Raw genomic sequence first — 20,755 nt, 5'->3', positions numbered from 1 at the left:
CATTCCGGCATTATAGCAATGAAAAATACTCTAAACTTACCCAATCTTTCATCCCGTAGAAAATGCACTCGCCTTTCGCTATTTCATAAAATTTTCACCTCAACCCTGTATTAAAAGAGCAGCTTCTCACACAGCCGTTTTGTTTCATCTCATTCAGATCATTCCTTTAAAGTAGGCTTGCCGTCATGTAAGACTAATCTTAACAGTGATTCTTTCATTCCTCGAACAAGCATGGTATGGAGCCATCTTCCCACTGCCATCGCCGCCATCACGGACACTGCTAACCTCATGAACGCCATTCAACATGCCTTTGCTTAAATCCAATGTTATTTGCACAAATTGTTTATGTTTCCCCCACTCCTTTCTGTAGTGCCTCTGGGCCCTGAAAGTAAATAAATAAATAAATAAATAAATAAATAAATAGTCCTTTTCATTCCCCCATGTAGGATACCTTCAAGCTGCCGCGAGGTGCATGCATTACTCTTTTAATGCTCTCCAAGTGTAAGAGCCGTCAAAAGGCACTGTTTTCTGTCAGGAGTCATGTACCTATTACGGCCTCTGGCACGGACATGATAATTGCCTTGTAATCTTAAGTGAGTTGTTCGTAACTCTTGGTCAAGAGTTCATTAAAATGAAATGCAACAAAAACTGCTGTGCCTGTAACCTACTCAGCTGAACCCCTTCTTCTAAGGCAACACGAGCACTGTACAGTAATACAGCATGAGTCACGAAGTATAAGCGAATTCTCAACATCCTGAAGACATCAAACAGAGCTTAAAGGGGCCCTGGAACACTTTTCCGACTAATCATAGAATGGCCTCACTGTTAAAGGACGTCGGCTCAAAATTTTTTTCGCATGCTTCAACTATAAGGAAAATTATCGCATTGACAGCCAGCCTTTTCACTTTGTTTCCACTAGCCATCGCCAAAAGTTAAGTGTCGCCACGGTGAAAGGGCTCACTGCAGCACCCCGTGGCTGCCACAGTAGACTATGATACACAGCACTCCACTGCCATCTCGGAGGCCATGCACGGCAGAGGTAGCTGTGCGCAGTGCAAACATGGAATTATTTTTCTGTCTTTTTGAAATCGCAGACATATATATATCTCACTCAGTTAACTCAAACTTAGCAAATGTGAATCACTGAGAATGCTCTTGTGATCACAAATCATCCAATAGCATTGGTGGGTCCAGCTGCATGACTTCTGCATGATTTCTCGCTGTGTTTGACAGGAGATTGCAAATGCCCTGCTGCAGGCAGTTCAGTAATACATGGCTTGCATGTTCACAGCAGTCTCTAAGACTGATCAGCAACAGTTTCTTACTATGTTCAAAAAGTCTTTTAGGACCTCTTTAACCTAGTTTGAAAGGCCAGACATTTCACTCCATGTGCAAATTACTATCTTCTATGCATACAAAGATTCGGTAAACATGCTACCTGGTAGAAATACTGAACCCTTAAGGCCAGCATAATGAACCCTACGTTTAAAGTCTGCACAGAAAGAAATGTAGAGGCCTAAACACAATATATGCTGCTTTCAAAGTTTGCAAGACGGCATTCAGTTAAACGCTTAACAGTATCGTTTCCCAGCTTTCTCAAAAAATTTATTTTTGCAGTATCTCAGGCACCCTGGCTCATGCATAGAGCTTCTGAAAAACTGATATACTGCCATTTTGAGAAATCATGCTATTTGGCTGACAAGTAATCAGGTTTAACATTGTAACACAACACCAGGAGCTATACTGTATTCTCTGTCGATCACTTTCAGAACATTTTGTGCGACTTGGCGCCAGATGCGTGAGTGTCTACATGCAACCAAATTGCTTGAGTGCAAGACACACTGCTGCCCATGTGTGTGGAACACTGGCCCCTGTAGAAAGCAATTAATCCAATGTTAAGCCACATGAAATCTCACGAAGGTGGTCACATCTCTGAAAGCGATTGACAGAAAATACCGCCCATAGGCTATAAGATGCACAATAATCAAGTACTTCAGCTTAATTATGACTGCCCGTGCTTCTTTGATACACACACAAACCTAAGCCAGACAAGCACTCTTGCAATTCTTCCTCCATGATACTGCAGAATCGTACTGTGTGCCACAATAAAGAATCGCACCCATGACCTTGTGTTCAGCAACAGTACATCACGGTTACTGGCACACCGTGGCACAGTACAAAGAGGACCAGAACCATGTATCTATGTTGCCGAGGCTATTTAAGGTTGCTGCAACTTACGTATCTCCAGAACGTCCCGTGTTTTGTTGCATGACAGATCAGTGTACATGACTGTTTCAAAGCCCAAATCACGGAAGCAGCTCCGAAGGTTGTCCGCATCCAAATCCGTGCCTCTTCGTTCATCAAGCTTTGTGTGGCTTTCAAAAGTCTGCGGCGGAAAGGGGACGTAGAAAGGCATGTGAGGAGCAGGGAGACTTGCTCATAGAGGGACGGCACCAGAGACAAAACTTCAGTCATGCTACGTTGAAAAACTGAGGCTCCAAATTAACAAATGCACCAGTGCCACTGAGACCAGAGCTTCTGTGAGCAAGTAAATATGGATCCAGCTGCTGCTGATATAAATCATACTGGCAATGGTTTTTCAAGCTATTCAATGACTGAAAAAAAATTCAATATGCTCATTGAACTATATCTGAACATGAAAGATAGTGGTATCTTACCAATTTCACTAGACCTTGCATTCTTTGAGAATGCCTTCTCAAAGCTTTTTCTCTGTGTTAATTTTGCAGTAGTGTGGTGACCCCTACATGCTGCCCTCTCAACCATTGCAGACAGTAAAGCATGACCTACAAGGTTGTCCACCCAGTGCTGTCTGTCATCTTTTGTCCTCACTCTGCTTCAAAGAAATGTTTTTTACCATTACTGTTTGTTTTGGAAGCCAGCGCTCCGCAAAAATCACAAATTAACAGACACAGCATGTCTTTTCCAAAATTTAATGGTTCATTTCACTGGATGTATTTCAGTACTCTGGTGACATTACATTCAGCTGATAAAATGGAGTGCCCAAAACACATTTGCCTGGCTCTTTATGAGTGCTAGCAGGCACTCTCAACCTTTAACCTGGGGGTCTGACCGAGATCTGGCAAAGTTCAGGTCAGACGGCTCCTGCAGCGCTGTTTTTCATGGCAGTAGTAGGTGGGTACGTCGATACCTGCACTTTGTTTGCTTACAACAGCAGAAGCCCTGACATGTTTCCTCTTCTGGTCTCCGACCGCTCTCGCGAGTAGCTGAACGTTTAGCTCGAGACCACTTTCTCGGGACTACTTTCTCTACAAAAACTGACCTTTTGTTGGCAAGTAAATGGTCCAGGATAGCTTAAGATAGAGTTAGTGCCACTACTATGAAAGTACAGTATCAGCTGCTGATGATTACACATGACATCCTGTTTACAACAAGTACATGGTAGCAAGTCACTAACAAAGAAAGACAATTACAGTACATTTTAACATAAATTAAAATATGTGTTGGCAAATTTTATCAGATTTTCATACAGAACTTAATGACTCTTTCATACTGCCCCATCAGTGATATTTGCCACAGCATGGAGCCATCTCTGAGTGGCTGTCTGAGTCAAAGCAGGCAACGGCACACAACATAACAGGACCCCCCAAATACCCAGCATAGCGCAGGATTACTGCATACACTGCCTTACTCATAGCAGGTATGATGCAGAGGAATTGTAGGGCCCTTCCTGTTACACTTTGCTCTGCAACAAAGCCCTGACTTCACATAAACCAAACATTGCAAGGTTTCCAGAACAGTAGTCAAGCAATTTTGCTTGAATCAACATTTGCCCATGGAAGCCCTTAAATGCACTAAAGAAAAGCAGCTCTTAGGACACGCCACAGAGGTTCAGTGACTATGGTAATTTGCTGCTGAGCATGACATTGTAGGTTCGATTTTCTGTCACAGTGGATGCATTCTAATATAGGCAGAATGTAATATGCTTGTGTACCGTGCTTAGGGCGTACATTAAAACATCCCAGGCGGTAAAACTAAACAAAGCTGCCCACTACAGCATCTCTTACAGTCCATAAATTGCTTTGGGATGTTTAACACTATAATAATTGAACACTTATTAATTTAACACCTGGGCTATGAGAGGTGCTGCAGAGGATTAGTTAGAACAAATTCTTGCCAGCTGGTACCATTCAACGTTTGCCTAAACATAAGTACACTCAATTGGCGCACCAGCACTAATGTATGGAAACATAGCGTTGAATAGTACTACTGGCTACTTCACTAGGAAATTGAGCTATTTCTCAGATGTTATTTATTAATTATTTATATCAGATTCCAGCATACCCAAACATTCACACTTGACTGTACATGAACAACTTTCTTTCTGTGCTATGCCTTGATTGAAACACAGCTGCATAGGCCAGTAATTGATACTGAAACCTTGTTGCTCAGCAATAGGACATGGTGGTAGTAATCGGTTGCTTCTTTAGATACTATATATAAACGAAAATGAAAGGACGAAAACTACTGGTGACCACACTGTAAGTGTCTAGCACAGTCTGCTGACACCTAAACAGCAGTTAGCAGTGGGGGAGTAAAAGAGCAGCGAGAGGATAGCACAGAGGATAAAGGGGATGACTATTTACTTACATACATATAAAAGGGCAACTTAGGTCAGGGTTGTGCATGTTTGCTTGTGGCATGACTTCTGAAGAGTTTGTCACCCCATCTCGCACACCGGCAGTGTTGAGATGCTAGTGTAACCAGCCTGCTGCATGGAAATAACTCACCCAGATTTGCACTCACCCTGTTATTGAAGATGACGCACTTGCCACGCCTGCGGTGTGACATCTTGTACTCTTCCGCCTCAAGCGATGTCGGTAGCACGGGATACGGGGAAGCCGACTGCTTGCCAAACATTCTGGAAATGTGGCGACCATACCGCAAGGAAGGTCAATATTGTCAAATTATTCAGTGTGATGCCTGTACCACACAGGCGGAGAAAGCATCGTTAATAGCTTAATGCCTGAATATTTATTGACATTCAAGCGGTGCTACACAAGCATGCTCATTGGTAATGAAGCTCAGTGCCACTTGCGGCATAAGTAGTTTTTCTCACAACTCGCACAGCCACTGAATGCATCCCCTTTCTCCTAGGTCAGCCATTATGGCGACACAGGAAATGCCCATATCTGAAGTAAGCTGAAATAGTTCTGCATAACATGTGTTTATTAATGTTTCTAAATGGCATTTCTCAGAATTTTTACTACAGATAACCTTATTTAATCATATTACAATTTATAAATAAAGTTAGTGCACTCACTGAAGCTACTTCCAATGCCCTTTTTATAATTTTGCACTGTCACCCCAAGACTCCTGGGTCAGTGTGGCATCATGAATTTGAAGTATTTTCTTAACAAGCCAGAAGCAGAAGTACAAAAGAAGATGGATCCTTGAAGTGATGAACAGTGGTCAAACAAAAGAATGTCGCTGGAGCCTACTTTCTGACAATAAGACTTGCCTTCTTCAGTACAGCAACCGCTTTTCTTAGCAGCATTAACAGCAGCAACTCACTTTCCCCACCTCACAATTGAAGAGAACAGGAAGAATAAGCTGGGGCATAAAGTAGGGCAAGAGGAAGTCGCAGCGCTAAAAAATATGGAAGGGGATAGGGGGGGGTTACACATCCAAGGGAAGAGTTGCTGCCGTGATGAAGACAAGTCAGTCACTTTGTTGAAACGTTCGCTGCAGTGACAGTCCCCGTTTGCACACTGTTAAAGCACTATCTAATATTTTTGCAGTTAGGAGGCAGCAGATGTCGTCGAAACATGCTAAGATGAGTCTTCGGCTCCTTTAGGAAACTGTGTAATGCATTTTACTAATAAAATTTAATTGGGCCAGAGCAGATGCCATCGCATTGAAGTGGTGCGGGAGGTTCCGAGGTGTCTTCATAACATGTCTTTCGTTTTTGTGTCTTTTCTAACTTATCAGTGCTTCACTATTGTCGAAGCATAGTTTATTAGTGCAGGTGAACTTAAGACTTCTACTATTAAATGTACATTAAAGTCAACAGCATCTCTGGCAATATTAATGTATTTAAGTAGTTGGCACTTCGATGTGCCATTTTCCTGTGGAACAACCTTACCAAAAGCATAGTTACAGAAAATAACCAAGAATAGTTATGGCCATTGCTCAATACACATGCCATCAGTTAACCCATGCCATAATTTTTTTGTTTTCTATTGGGGCGATTTTTGTGCTACAATACTTTATTAATTTTGTTTCACCACCTTGTGATACGTTTATTGTGTTTAAAATTTTTTTTTCTGGGTGCTTTGCTGTGTGCATACAGTTTCTATAATTGTATCTTTTGCTAATGTTGATTTTAGTAAGTTTCCACACATTCAACTTTTGCTTATTTATATATGCTTTTTATGTTAACAATATAACTTTATTTATGTAACTTGTTTGTTGTCCTCCTTACTGAATGCCCTGAAAAGCGGCCCTGTAAGGTATCATTAAATAAATGATGCCACTTACCCCCCAAAAATGCTCCTAGCATCAAGCTCGCTGTTGGCGCCGGCTGAAAGGGGGCAATGATAAGCAAAAACAAGCAGTAATCCATTATACACATGTTATTCCCGACGATTGAAAGAAAACACAAGTTATTCCCATCTTTAAGTCAGGTAACTGAGCACTTGCATGTAATTATTTGAACACATCATATCAAAGAACATAATGACCCATCGAGAATCAATGAACTTTCTATCCCAATCAACACAACTTTCATAAACGTCTTTCATGCGAAAGCAAGCTGTCTGAATTTACCCATGACAAACTCATATGCATGGAAACTAAGTATCAGATCGATGGTGTGTTTTTAGATTTCTCAAAAGCTTTCGACTGTGTATCACATAGCACCTACTAATAAAGCTGTCTGCACTCAATCTGCCCTCTGGCCTAATCTGTTGACTCGAACGTTTTGTTAAAGGGATCGTACAGTTTACCTGTTATAACAACCACTATTCTAACCTCAGCACCATGACACCTGGAGTTCTTCAGGGGGTTGGATTGCCTCCGCTGTTATTTTTAATTTATATTAATGACCTGCCATCAAGCATTACAACAACACTCAAAGATTTTGCTGATGATTTCGTCAGCTACACTCACAGCATCACTCACTCACAGGAGGACTGCATCGCACATGCTGGCACATGCTGCTGAACCAAAGCAAATGCAAATGCGACTGATTTAGCCGAAGGCACGCCATTATCTGCTACATCTAGAGCATAGATTGAACTCCTATTAGCAGAACTCTTGCTTATATATAGATCGACTTGCACCTAACACCAACGCTATCAAGAGCTAGACATATCGAAGCCATTTGTTCACAGGCCTCCAAAACACTCTGGCATCTTAAATGAACTTGAAGGCCAGCATCCTCCGACGTCAAAAAACTGGCATATCAGACCAAAATTCAAGTATTCATCTTCCAGCTGGCATTCCTCACAAACATATTTCGCTGACGATGACGAAGCCATCCAGAACCTCGCTGCCTGCTTTATCACTTCACAATACTCAAAGCGAACAAGCATCACCCAAGTAAAGCAATCTATCGCTCTCACATTTCATCGTATAATATTGCGCCTCTGTCTTCTACATTCCTTTTCTGCCATCCTGTATCTCAACACACATTGCTGAAGGGGCACTTTCCTGCTTAAATCACAGTCATCCCATTGAAAATATCTGTGGCACCAAAAACTTAAAGGGACACCTAATGGTGATTTTACCTTCTATGCTATTTTCTTTATCTGTTAAGTTTATTTTTTACTTTTTTTGTTACTCTTACTGCTGGCTATCATGTTAAACCTCAGTGTCTATCATTTACCACTGATCCTTTCTTTTTTCCTTTCATTCCTATATGCCAAGTCAACCACAAATGTATGCCATTCCTTAAATAATGCCCTTGGGTTCTTAAGGTGAAATAAATAAACTAAAATATATATGAAAGTTCAAAGCATGAAGTATTGTATTTACTTTTGTAAAAGCTTAACTATATTTTTTCGGCATCTTGGCAAGGTGTGAGTGCCTCTCACCAGAGTCACGCATGTGACTACCCGCTGTAACCATAGGTGACAGTGCAATAATGCAAACACTCCCAATGCAATACATAGGCATTTACTGAAAATGCAGTGCCACTGATAAAGTTTCACTTCAATTCTTTATCACTCCCACTCTCTATGTTGCTGCCGTCATGAATGTAGTTTGCTTCCTCATTAATTACTTTCTCATTAATTAGTAATCAATGCCGTTGATGCTGTTACATGCTCCGGCAATTTTAGCACTTTTATAGTGCGATATTAACTGATATCAAACATTGTGCCTTAAAGTCTAATGTTTGCAGAAACCTTCTTTCAGTTTCAAAATTTTCCTCTCGAAAGTGGGGGGGAGCAGGTCCTATAGGAGTAAATACAGTATGATTTATGGTGGTCAAAGATGACAAAGATGCTAAGCATGGCAAATGTGTGTGTGTAGAGGGGCGTCATAACTGGTCGTTAAGTGTGTAAAATGTGTATTATCATGAATAACTCCGCCACAGATATAACCAGTGTATGAACAGCTAGCATCACCTATCTGATCCAAAGAGTTGAAAGATAGAGCTTGGGACCACACAACTGAAGAAGCACGATACACTCAATTCTTGTCAATTTGACCCCTAGTAAGACGTGCAAAATTTAATTCATCTAGTGTTCCAATTACAAGAAATTTTTACCAGGTTTACGAGCGCCTGCACTTTCTTTTTTAATTGTGGGACATGACTTATTGGCATCCAATTTATAGGATGAAGCAAGAACAATTATACGTTGGTTACATTTAAAACCAACATTCTATGATAAGAACACACAAGCCAAAAAAACATAATACGCTCAAATGGCATTATTAACTCTTCTATGCCTCTTATGGTGCACACAACATTCACGCAATGACATTCATTATCATGCATATTTGTTAGGGACAAAACAAACTACACCATATTGAGGTATGGGGGCACATCAAGTTTGAACAGGTGGCTGAGAATTCTCACCTATTCCCTATTCATAATTTGTTATCTTTCCGTAAGTGATTGCTTACGCAAATGGTAGTATTTATCATTAACTATATTACCTGCACATTTGCACTCTTTATATAGTGCTTTGTGAATGTATTCCTGTGCGTTAACTTTGTAAGAGTATATGTCCCACTCTTGATATTTTTTATCCCTTGAGAAAAGATGTTTTTGTTGCAGTTTTGTAGCCACATTTGACATGTTCATGTGCCCAATTTCCCCAGAGGGGGCAGCAGTTTATATATGTCCTGTAATAAAACGGATGCTTTCACTTTCTAGTTTTCTGAACAATCAACAATAAAGTAATCATCCAATTATCTGAACCACAAGGTGGTACTGTTAAATGGATTTTGCAGCTTGCATGTTCCAGCTTCAAAGCGAGCAAACTGTCACAAGGCACACTTTAAAACGAAGCGAGGGGCACTAAACGTAAGCGTTCCAAAAGGAGCAGTTTCATACTCGGCCCCAGCAATGTTCACTGCGGCAGCTTGGCGATTTTTTGTATAGCTTTTGAGATTTCTTGGCTGTTTTCACTTTTTGGACCAGACAACGTTGCTCGTACACTTTGTCGCGTCCGCATTATAAAAAGGAATCGTTCGCAAATCACGGCGGAGACTTCCCTTCAGCACGTTCCGCTCACCTGCACTGCAGTGAACTGCACAAACGTGAAGCTAACGGACTGTGCATTTATGTAAGCGCTAAAGTCCACTGTCAGTCCGCACTGCTCGACTTCCGGAGGCAAGGTGCGTTGTCCATGAAAACCTCATGCTCTCCCCTACATTTCTTTCTTTCTCAATTTTTTTTTTCCTTGTACCCGTCTGGAAGTGTTAAAGTTCGGCTTGCGATTAGTGCGTGCGTACATACACGACCTAATCTAACGTCTGTCCGTCGTCCTCCTAAACTGCACCACAGTAAGCAGGACTAAAGGAACGTGAGTAGGCCAGTAATAACGCGTCTGCATAACGCAGTACCCAAGATTATAAAGATGTAAGCGCGAACGACGGACGCTGACGAGGTAACACTGAACTTAGTGTCACACATTACCCCCCCCCCCCCCCCTCCTTTGACTTCTGGATTGGATTGGCGCGGCTCGCTGCGTGCTTGCGCGCGCTTTTCCGAGCGCACATTGCTGTGCGCCTGGTTTCTCCACTAAGCTTTTGTACAGTTGCTTTTTCGAGCGCAGATCGTTGTGCGTCTGGTTTTTGCACTAAGGTTTTGTACGATCGCTTGTCGCTGCTTTCCATTCGGCGCTGCTTGGTGCAGGCGCACAGACTTGGTGTGCGCCTGCTTTTTGCACTGGTCTTTGAACACATCGCTCGCTGCTCGCACTTATATATAAATACGAAGTGAGCAAGGTGAGCGTCGCTTATCGCGGAAGTGCTACCGTGTGTGTAAGCGCGCAGTAATGCTGGGAAACATTCATACAAAAGCAAAGGGTCAGGAAACTGCGCTTTCTTTTCCATTACTTTGTCATGTACCTTCGCACTGGGTAGCGCCAAGCGATCGCTTCTAACAAACGCAGAAATGAGTTTTTGCAGCGCGTGTGGCGATTAATTGACTCCCACCACAGCCATGTGAGGTGCGACTCCAGCAGCGGGGCAGTTACCCTGCAGCCGGCTGCGAGGAGGTGGCGCTTCAGTTTCTGCATGCCAATAACATTCCATTTTTTGCGTGTCAACGCTCGTGATTGGGCCAACAAAGTTCACGCTGTGTTTAGTTTCCCATTGCAGATTGAGGCTCGCTCCGTTAGCATCCACTAAGTTCTGCATGCAGTTGTATGCGGCCCATTCATCACTGTGGATGGTGGTCCCCGGTTCAACGTAGGCTGCCGCGTCCCGTCTGTCGACCTTGAATAGTCGGAGCTGCCCGGTGGTCACGCAGATCATGCCGAATACCCATGGTCCACGATCTGCAATGCCGCCGTGATTTGGCGGCTCGGCGGAACGTTGTCGCCCGTCATCAGGGGGCCTCGATTGTATTTTCGATTGCCGCGAAGGAGGCATTCATCAATTTGCACGATCCTCCCGGCCGGGGCCACCGAGTGGGGGTCGCGCCAGCAGCTCGTCCCGCACAACCTCACGAGCTATCGCGTACGGGCGTTCACACGCAAAAAAATAGAAAGTTATTGGCAGAAAGTGAAGCGCCACCTTCTCTCCGCCGGCTGCAGAGTAACTGCACCGCTCCTGGAGTCGCACCTCACATGGCTGTGGGGTGGGAGTCAATTAATGGCCACACGCGCTGCAAAGACTCATTTCTGCGTTTGTTAGAAGCTACCGCTCGGCGCTACCCAGTGTGAAGGTACATGACTTCCGCGCTAAGCGACGCTCACTTTGCTCACTTCGTACTTATATATAAGCACGAGCAGCGAGCGATGTGTTCAAAGACCAGTGCAAAAAGCAGGCGCACACCAAGTCTGTGCGCCTGCACCAAGCCGCGGCGAATGGAAAGCAGCGACAAGCGATCGTATAAAAGCCTAGTGCAAAAACCAGACGCACACAGATCTGCGCTCGAAAAAGCAACTGTATAAGAGCGTAGTGCAGAAACCAGGCGCACAGCAATCTCCGCTCGGAAAAGCGCGGGCAAGCACGGAGCGAGCCGCGCCAATCCAATCCAGAAGCCAGAGCAAAGGGGGGAAGTAATGTGTGACGCTAAGCTCAGTGTTACCCGCTGACGAGAGGGGTTTCACAACGAAGCCCGTTTCAATCACCATGCAATGATACACAGGCCGTACCTTTTCCGTCACTCGCTTTCACGTTGTCCCCACTCATGTTGGCCTTTGCGTAAGCTAGAACAGCCTGCCACGCAAACTTTATCGGTGTTTGAGGTCTCCTCAAAACTTTAGCTGGACACGAAAACAAAGAAAGCGCCCGCGAGTCTCGCGTCATGAATCACCTCATAGACACGCGCCAACACTGCTGCTGACGGCAGCGCCGCCCTTATTTTCAGTTTCCGTATCGCGTTATTCAGTTTCGGTATCGTTTTATATTCGTTCACAATAGTTTCGTTGTCATGTGTTAGCGCCTGCGTTGCGTTAGTAACCAACTGATAGATCAGTCACACTTCCTAAGCGAAGAGACTTTGCGCAGAAAAGAAAGCAGAACTTCTGGTGCAGCATTACGGCAAGTTTTAACCCGCATTGCAACAACATTGAGTTATCTGGACGTGAAAAAGACAGTGCGCATGATAAATTACACTCTAAAAATTTTTTTACACTCTCTCAGTTCTATCTTGTCACCAAACAATACACTCTAAAACAAAATTACACCCTTTGGGTTGTATCCTGCCACACAACAATAAACGTCATTTGTCTTGTCCGCATTTCCTTTATTTAGCGTTGCGAGCCCGGTACCTCTCAGAAACGAACGGCATGCGCGTTATCAACGTGACATAGCGTTCCCGACAGGAAAGCAGCGGGCATGGCGTTTTCAAGAAAGGAAACGCAAGCAAGGCAGATGAAGATTATTGTTGTGTGGCAGAGATACACCCCAAAGGTTGTACATTTGTCTAAGAGTGTACACCCTTCCACTATACACTCTTACGCTCTAAGAAGAGTTTACACCCTTTGGAGTGCCCCTTCTGCCACACAACAAAAATCTTCATTTGCCTTGATGCGTTTCCTTTCTTTAACGCTGCGAGCCCGGTACTTCCCAGTAACGAACGGCATGCGCGTTATCATATATAAATAATGTTTACACCCTTTGAGTCTTGTATATTTTGCCACACAACGATAATCGTCATCTGTCTTGTCCGCATTTCCTTTCTTTAACGCTGCAAGCTCGGTACTTCCCAGTAACGAACGGCATGCGCGTAATCAGCATGACATAGCATTGCCGACAGGAAAGTAGCGGGCGCGGCGTTTTCAAGAAAGGAAACGCATCAAGGCAGATGACGATTATCGTTGCGTGGCAGAAGGGACAATCCAAAGGGTGTAACTTTGCCTAACCTATACACTCTTAGGCAAAGTTACACCCTTTGGAGTGCCCCTTCTACCATACAACACTAATCGTCATTTGCCTTGATGCGTTTCCTTTCTTTAACGCTGCGAGCCCGGTACTTTCCAGTGACGAACGGCTTGCGCGTTATCAGCATGATAGCATTCCCGACAGGAAAGTAGCAGGCGCGGCGTTTTCAAGAAAAAAAAATTAAATTATGGGGTTTCACGTGCCAAACCACTTACTGATTATGAGGTACGCCGTAGTGGAGGACTCCGGAAATTCCGACCGCCTGGGGTTCTTTAACGTGCACCTAAATCTACGTACACGGGTGTTTTCGCATTTCGCCCCCATCGAAATGCGGCCGCCGTGGCCGGGATTCGATCCCGCGACCTCGTGCTTAGCAGCCCAACACCATATATCCACTGAGCAACCACGGCGGGTGCGGCGTTTTCAAGAAAGGAAACGCACCAAGGCAGATGACGATTATTGTTGTGCGACAGAAGGGGCACGCCAAAGGGTGTAAACTGTTTTTTTTTTTTTTTTGTCGATACCCCGCAGTGGTATCTGCCGTAACTATAAGAGGTTATGAAGAAACAGAAGAAGCTTGGTGGATCTCGTGCTCATTTGCGGCGCGCGCTAGTAGGAAAAAGCGCCGGAAGAGAAGGCACAAGCAAGAAAGGAGAAAGCAAGCAAGCTTCATCTACAAGTAGCCGGCAAGTGCCACAGCCATGCTGTCGAAAACGACACGTCACAGGTCCGATGAGACTTCATCGAGCGACCAAGATAGGCGGGGGCGTGCGGGAGGTCTCGGTCCCATGGCGTCCTCGTTCCTGGGCGTGGTGCTGACGCTGAGCGCAATCACCATCGGCCTGTCGGTGCTGCGCTACCTACGGAGCAACCGCGACACCCTAGGTGACGTAGGAAGGGGCTCCTGGAACACCTGCCAGTCACAGCTGTGCCTGGCTCACTTCCGCAGGCTTAGAGACTCGCTGAACCGGACCACCTCGCCCTGCGAGGACTTCTACCGCTTCGCTTGTGGCTCTTGGCAGCCGCGCGTCAGCGCGGCGCAAACCGCCTTCCGAGACCTCTTGGACGTATCCCAGCTAGACGCCATTCGGTACCTAGAAGCACCAGCGACGCCGACGTTGGAGCCGCACGGACAGGGCAGGATGGCAACCGTTTTGCCTAGCGGGAGAGCCGCCGCACAAGCCAACAATGCCCACCCCGGACAACGCAACCGCGCCGAACGCGCGTACCACTTCTGTCTGCAGCGCGGCGGGGACGTCGCAGCGGACGTGGCCACTCTGAGAGAGTTCCTCGCCAACCGGTCGCTGTCCTGGCCCGATCGGATCACGTCGGCACCCGCTGCACATCAGCCCCTGGACGTTCTTCTGGACCTGGACCTCAACTGGAACCTAGGCCTGTGGTTCTCGGTACGAGTATCTCCTCCCTCTGCCCCGTCACCAGGAAGCAGAGTCACCCGCCGTCTCTTAAGAGTCTCGCACGGCATCGTCTCCGGCGGCTGGAAAAAGGCGCTGGACGCCGCAGTGTCGCGCAAGGAGTACAAGGCCCGCGTGCGCCGCTTCTACGACGCCCTCAGAACGAACAACTTCGTGCCCATCAGCGACAAGGACGTCGAGGATCTGCGCCACGATGAGTCGACGATCGCCGGTGCCCTTTCTGACGCCGAGAGAGGTGGCCAGATCGAGATGGCCTTCCCGCTGAAGGAGGTTCAAAAGCTGGCCACGCCTCGCCTGACCCCCGCCCAATGGACCACGCTGCTCAACTGGCACCTCAGAAAGCTCAACGGCGTTAGGGTGTCCGAGGCTGACCGCGTCCTGGCCACAAACGTCAAGTTGCTGCAGGCCGTAGACACTCTTCTGGGCTCTCTGTCCGCAGATGCGGTGCTCTACCAGCTGGGCTGGTCTCTCGTGCAGCTGCTCGGATGGATGGCAGGCCCGGCGCTTCCGGGTCGACCTGTCGCGACGACCCAGTCACAAGCTGATACCCGGCGCGCCGACTGCTTTTGGGCAGCGCAAAGGGCCTTTGGACTCGCCTTCCTTTCCGGCTACGTGGGCGTCAACTACCCGGCGTCTGTGCGCACTGCGGTTGACAGCCTCCTCATGACCGTCACGCAGACAGCGATCAACCTGTTCCTCACGACGCCCTGGATAGACCGCGAGAGCCGAGCGGCAGCCGTAGAGAAGCTGCGGCGCGTCAACGTCACACTGTGGCCGCCGGATGCCTACCTGAACGGTTCCGCTGTGAACGCAGTCTTGGAGCACTTCCCGGAGCCCGGCGGCTCCGGCGTCCCCATGCTACGCTTCTGGCTCGACTCCCTGGCCGCGCGCAGGGCGCTTATAGCAACGAAGAAGGGGCAGAAAGGAACCGAGGCGGAGAACGCCTTCTTCTTTTACTCCGAAGACTTGCAGTCTCAGCAGCGGGCCCTCTTCAAGTACCACTACTTCCCGAACGAACTGGCCGTCTCGATGCACGGTCTTCGCAGCCCCCTCTTCGTCCAGGGAGGAGGCCGCGCCGTCAATATGGGGGCCCTGGGAGCACAGTACGCCGCCGCCCTGTCTAGGGCGTACGACCCACGCGGCGTCCTTCTGGACGGCCGCGGTTCGACCTCCAGTCTCTGGTGGGGCAAGGCGTCGTACAGGGAGTACGAGCGAAGAACTGCTTGCCGCGTGGCCGGTCCTGATAGCGTCGAGTCCTTCTTCGAAGGCCTCGCGGCCGTTGAGATAGCGTACGCGGCCTTCAACGCGACGCGATCCCTGAGCGACGGCAACCGGCGAGGACTGCTGCTGAAGCGGCGACCGCCGACGTTCATGGGCCTCTCTGAAGACCAGGCCTTCTTCGTATCCTTCTGCCAGGCGTCGTGCGCCCGCGAGCCTACGGACAGGCAGCGGTTGGCCTGCACTCTGCCGCTAAAGAACTTCCGCGGCTTCGCCGGGGCTTTCGCTTGTCCTGTCGCATCCGCCATGAACCCGGCGACGCGCTGTGGCTTCTTCGAAGGACAGCAGCCGGCGCCTGTCGCCGTCCCGGCGACGTCTGTGCGACCGCCTGCGCCGACGACGCGCCGTAGATTCGGGGGCGATGGCGACGATCCCTTGTCGCTGCAGCCGACGCCTTTCGGAAGGCACATGTTCTGACTGGCCCTTCATGCCAGATTTTATAACGTTTTATTTTTTTTAATCACCTAGAAAACGTCCGGGGCAGAAAGCTCACGGGCATTCCGTGCTCCAGTTAACGCGAAATTGATGTGCAATTAAAGAAGCGCATTTGCCCCAACGATAGTGTCGGCGTGCTTGCATACATGCAGTACGCGCGCGTTTCTCGAGGCGTCCGTTTTGACCTGCTACAGCCAAGTCAGGTGTAGACGGTAAACGGGAAATTGTAAACGTGAGGAGCGGCAAGTTTGGGGCAACACATTCATACTTCACAGAGTGGAGCACGAAACCAGCCTGAACTTGACGAATAAATGTTTGTTATGGCAGATAAAACGGCAAACTTGAATTTCGCGTCTAGAGCGTAGCGCCGTTGACGTCAATACAACGTCACAATATTAATTCGGGCATTATAGTCACTTTCTTACAAGATAAGCTTGCACAAAGTTACAAGGGTACTGTTTTTCGTACTTAATTACAACACATGTAGACCTAGTTTCGTGATAAATAGGTCAGACGTTCCGACGTCGTATATCGACATTTATAAATGTAGTTTCACATGAAGAAACATTCAGTTGTAAGTGAGCGCTGGTCACGGCCATTAGTCCTGCTTCAATGTGCGCCCCTTAAGTACTCGTCTTCTATTGCACTGCGAACCTTCTATCATAATACACCAGCTAGCATAAACTCCGACATTACTCGTCGCGGTCGTCTGCGCACTGAATCGACAGTGCATCCCGTCGCGTGAATCTGCAGCTCCAAATGTTGTAAGAAGAGTGCGGAGCAATGGGAGGGAGTGCTCTCCAGCGATCGCCAGGTCGACCAAGAAGGTCTGATTCGGCGAGCACAACTGGCAGCAGCATCCAGCGGAGCCCTGGACTAAGGGCAACCGACCGTTGTGCTAAAAGATGGACGATTCCATCTGAAGACCGCAGAAGACCAGCGAATCTAGAGCTGATCAAGTTTTTCACTCACTCACTCTATAGCGTAAGTAAAAGAAGCAAAAGGTGTCAGGCATACCTGGGACGTGGCACTCGGACACATCCTTCACGGGTATTTTTTTTTCTTCTAAACTTATCTAATGCAAACCGCCCATTTCTTGGCCGATCCCACTGGTATGGGTGTGTGCCACTTGTGAAGAGGAACGACAACAATGAGATTACCGTTCATACAATCGTACGGTGGTTTCCTGAGCACGTTCTACTTAATACATGCCTGACCACATTCACACATGCCTATATGATACCATACGCATTACGCAGCACGGACCTGGCGGAGCAGCTCTGGGCTGTCCAGCGAGCCCACGATGCGTCCAGGGAGTTAAAACTCCCGGTCCCAACGTGGGAGTAGCCCGCTCTATGGGACCTTCCGCCCCGTAGCTCGCAGGACCTTTCAATAAGGTTAATCCATCCATCCATCCATCCATCCATCCATATGATACCACGATTGCCCCTATAATGCGAGATTGCGGCATAATGCCACATTTTCTTGCAACTATATACGCCGCTATATGGAGGACTACCACATTGCACCGAAACGACCACTTAATGTCCTCAGAACAGCGTCGAATACGACCTCCGTGACGTACTGACAAAGCCTGAACGGGCCACAACGAGCGCTTTCTCATACCCTGTTCTTTTTTTGTTGTTGTTGTTGTTGTTGACACACATACATAAGTGAATGACGTTCTATACTCGCGGACAACGTTTTGTGGCTATGAAGGGAAAGCTACGAAGGTAAAGCGCGCACAAGTGAGAGCGCTCCTGAAAAGAGTCCCGCGTTTTCATCCATGGTAGTTCAACCTGGAGAAGAGAAAACATAAACACCTTATTAGCAACGTTTAAACGAGACAAGACACACCTTTGAGTGTAAAAGTTTACTTATTTTGCGGCTTTTCCAACCCGCGTCTGGGCAAACGCGAAACCGTCGCACATGGAAGCTGCGTCGATTCAGCGTCTCTTCCGAGCAACCGATGGATGGATGGATGGAAAACTTTATTCGGTCCTGCAAGTAGTGATAATTAACCACTAAGCGGGCCGCTCCCACGTCGGGACCGGTAGGCCAAGCCTCACGGCCACGTCGTGAGCCTGCTGGACAGCCCAGAATTGTTCATCCGGGCCCGGGCTGCGAAGTGCAGCCTGGACCTCGACCTGGAAGTGCAGCCGAAAGCACTGTAAAACTCTGGCGTACTACTTGGCGCATGTAACACATCTGCAGAGGCTCCGCCCCCGTGGCTTATACCCCCCAAAGCCACAGAAAGTTGTCCGTGAGTATAGAGTTTTACGTGCGAAAACCAATATATGATTACGAGGTGCACGCCGTAGTGGGGGGACTCCAGATTAATTTCGACCACCCAAAGTTCTTTAATATGCATCTAATTCGCGATGCACGGCCGCTTTTTTTTTTTCCCTCAAGTGCGACAGGCGCGCCGCCCGTGATTCGAACCCGCGACCTCGCGAATTAGCAGCGTAACGCCAAGACCACTGCGCCACCGCGGCAGGTAAAATGCAGAATATATGATCTCATGATAGGTAAAGAAAATAGCTAAACTTATGAAACCATACCCCACCTCGTGAATCAGTTGAAGATCTTGCTGCGTTTCGTGTTGGGCTTAAAACTCGGGCGGCAACAAAATTGAAATATGTGGGGCCAACGGAGCGCGCTGAGGGCGCGTTAAACACTGCATTACAGTGCGGAGATGGCAGCGCAAGGCGCAATGCTGCGGTTCGCCCCCCCCCCCCCCCCCCTCTTACCATAAATAAAAAAGAAAAACGAAGGAGACAGGCCATTATTATGAAAGCGTAGTAAGCACACGGTATACAACGATGGCTAACACACGACTCGAGGAGTAACACTAAGCGTGCTTTTTCCAGCCTCCGACTACGCTCGATTTCTCGGTGGACAGTGCTCTAGGATAGTGCTTACACTATTCCTAACACTCACTACGTTTTAAATACTCGATCAGGTGAGGCCCATCAACCGACCGCGTAAAATCCGGTAAAAGCAGGTAAAAGCAGCCGTCACGAAGCGAGCGTGCACGGATATATATATATATATATATATATATATATATATATATATATATATATATATATATATATATATCAGGCACGTACCCAGGATTTTTTTTCGGAGGGCGCCCCCCCCCCCCCCCCCCCAGCCGAGGTAACTTTTCTATAGTAAGGAGGGGTGGGCGGGGGGGGGGGGGGTACCTTTACTATAGTACAAACGTGAATAATGCCTACCGTTCGCCATAAAGACGCGTAAACTCGCAAAAGGGAAATGAAATAAGGCGCATCTTACAGGTACGCCTGCGAGATCCACCTCTCCTTTACTGGACAAACAAGGAACCACATCAGATGTTCCCGCGCAGGAAAGAGGCGCAGGAAGAACACTGCCAAGAACAAGTACCCGAGCGAAAGTCTAAAATAAAGATCCCTCGTAGTGTTTTCTTGAATTAGCTCTCGAAGAATTATATAGAAATACATATTGCGGAACAATCACAGTTCTTTTGAATCCATCGTTTACTGCTCTGCCAAGTGCCAAAACCTATACTGGTATTGTTATTTAGAAAGTTGCGTAGCGATGCGTAGCCGCCGGTCCCGTTTAGCCGCCTAGAGCGCCGGACGGTACGGTTCTAGACATACTGCACCCACCGCTGAAGGTTAGAAAAAAAACATAAGCACAGCAGAGAAGTGGCTACTACAGGCGGCTGGACTGATAACTGCAGAAGCGTCATTCAAAACACGCGTAATTATTCTCCACTTCTGGCGGCGTTTTCTCGATCTACTACCTTTTTTTTAAATAAAGAGATGTTGATCCATAAATGTTTTCACAAACAACGGCTAATTTCTTAATTTTCGCTTTTCCTTCCTGTTCGGCTGTTGCCTCGGCTCTCTCCCTTAGTAGATCGCGTAATTTGTGAACTCCTTGCGATTCTTATTTCCAGTTGCCAATTTCCGCGAGAAGTGCTCTACAATTAGGGAAAAACCGGATGAGGTAACGGGTAACAATCATATTGCTTATGGGTTTAGCGGCTGATGCAGGGCTTGATGACGGCCGCTGTTTCCCATGATCTAATTTTCCTCCTTTCTAATCCATATCATAGTTTCGAGGATCTGCCAGCGTTGCGGTGAGCCTTGACTCGTGGAAGTGATGAAGCAAAAGGAAAAGTTACAGGCAGCTGGCGTTTTCTCCTGCCGCAGCCCGTTCCGCGACCGCACATACCAATTCACTATATACGGACTGAATCCCTTTCCTGCTCCCTGGATCAGTCTAAACAAAGAAGGTTCAACTAACGAAAGGTCAGCAATACGCGGGGGTGACCGTTGCAATAGATGGTGACAACTGAACGCATCTCAAGTTAATCGCGCGGGCACCGAATCAATGTGGAAACTGGCCTTCACATCCCAGGAGATGCCGATAACCACCGCCATCCAAAAGGAGTGAGAGAGGCAGCAAAATGTTGACCGCCGAATAGCTGTCAAGTCTCAAGCTTGATTTGGCGGCGCTTTAGGAATGTGTGTAAGGAGTGGTGGTGTGGGCAGACGGGGGGGGGGGGGGGG

General features: G+C 47.3%; 2 protein-coding genes across 2 annotated transcripts in view; one reads left to right on the top strand and one right to left on the bottom strand.

The window, feature by feature from the left end:
- LOC126539102 (caspase-1-like) overlaps nucleotides 1-12,056 on the bottom strand; it is a 29,358-nt gene extending 17,302 nt beyond the window's left edge. Inside the window, exons 1-4 of the mRNA XM_050185828.3 lie at nucleotides 11,817-12,056; nucleotides 6,520-6,562; nucleotides 4,786-4,900; nucleotides 2,239-2,386 (exon numbers count right to left, since the gene is read on the bottom strand). Coding sequence (XP_050041785.2) covers nucleotides 2,239-2,386; nucleotides 4,786-4,900; nucleotides 6,520-6,562; nucleotides 11,817-11,970 — 460 coding nt within the window. The 5' untranslated portion in view covers nucleotides 11,971-12,056. The remainder of the gene's footprint in view (nucleotides 1-2,238; nucleotides 2,387-4,785; nucleotides 4,901-6,519; nucleotides 6,563-11,816) is intronic.
- A 1,779-nt stretch (nucleotides 12,057-13,835) lies between these two features.
- On the top strand, nucleotides 13,836-16,175 carry LOC126538969 (endothelin-converting enzyme 2-like). Its single transcript, XM_050185654.2, has one exon. The coding sequence runs from the start codon at nucleotides 13,836-13,838 to the stop codon at nucleotides 16,173-16,175; it is 2,340 nt and encodes a 779-aa protein (XP_050041611.2).
- Nucleotides 16,176-20,755: the final 4,580 nt, after the last annotated feature.

This window comes from Dermacentor andersoni, chromosome 11 (genome assembly GCF_023375885.2).
Source record: "Dermacentor andersoni chromosome 11, qqDerAnde1_hic_scaffold, whole genome shotgun sequence".
Lineage (NCBI taxonomy): Eukaryota > Metazoa > Arthropoda > Arachnida > Ixodida > Ixodidae > Dermacentor > Dermacentor andersoni.
Note: the sequence above shows the minus strand (reverse complement) of the source record. Positions and strands in the feature narration are given on the sequence as shown.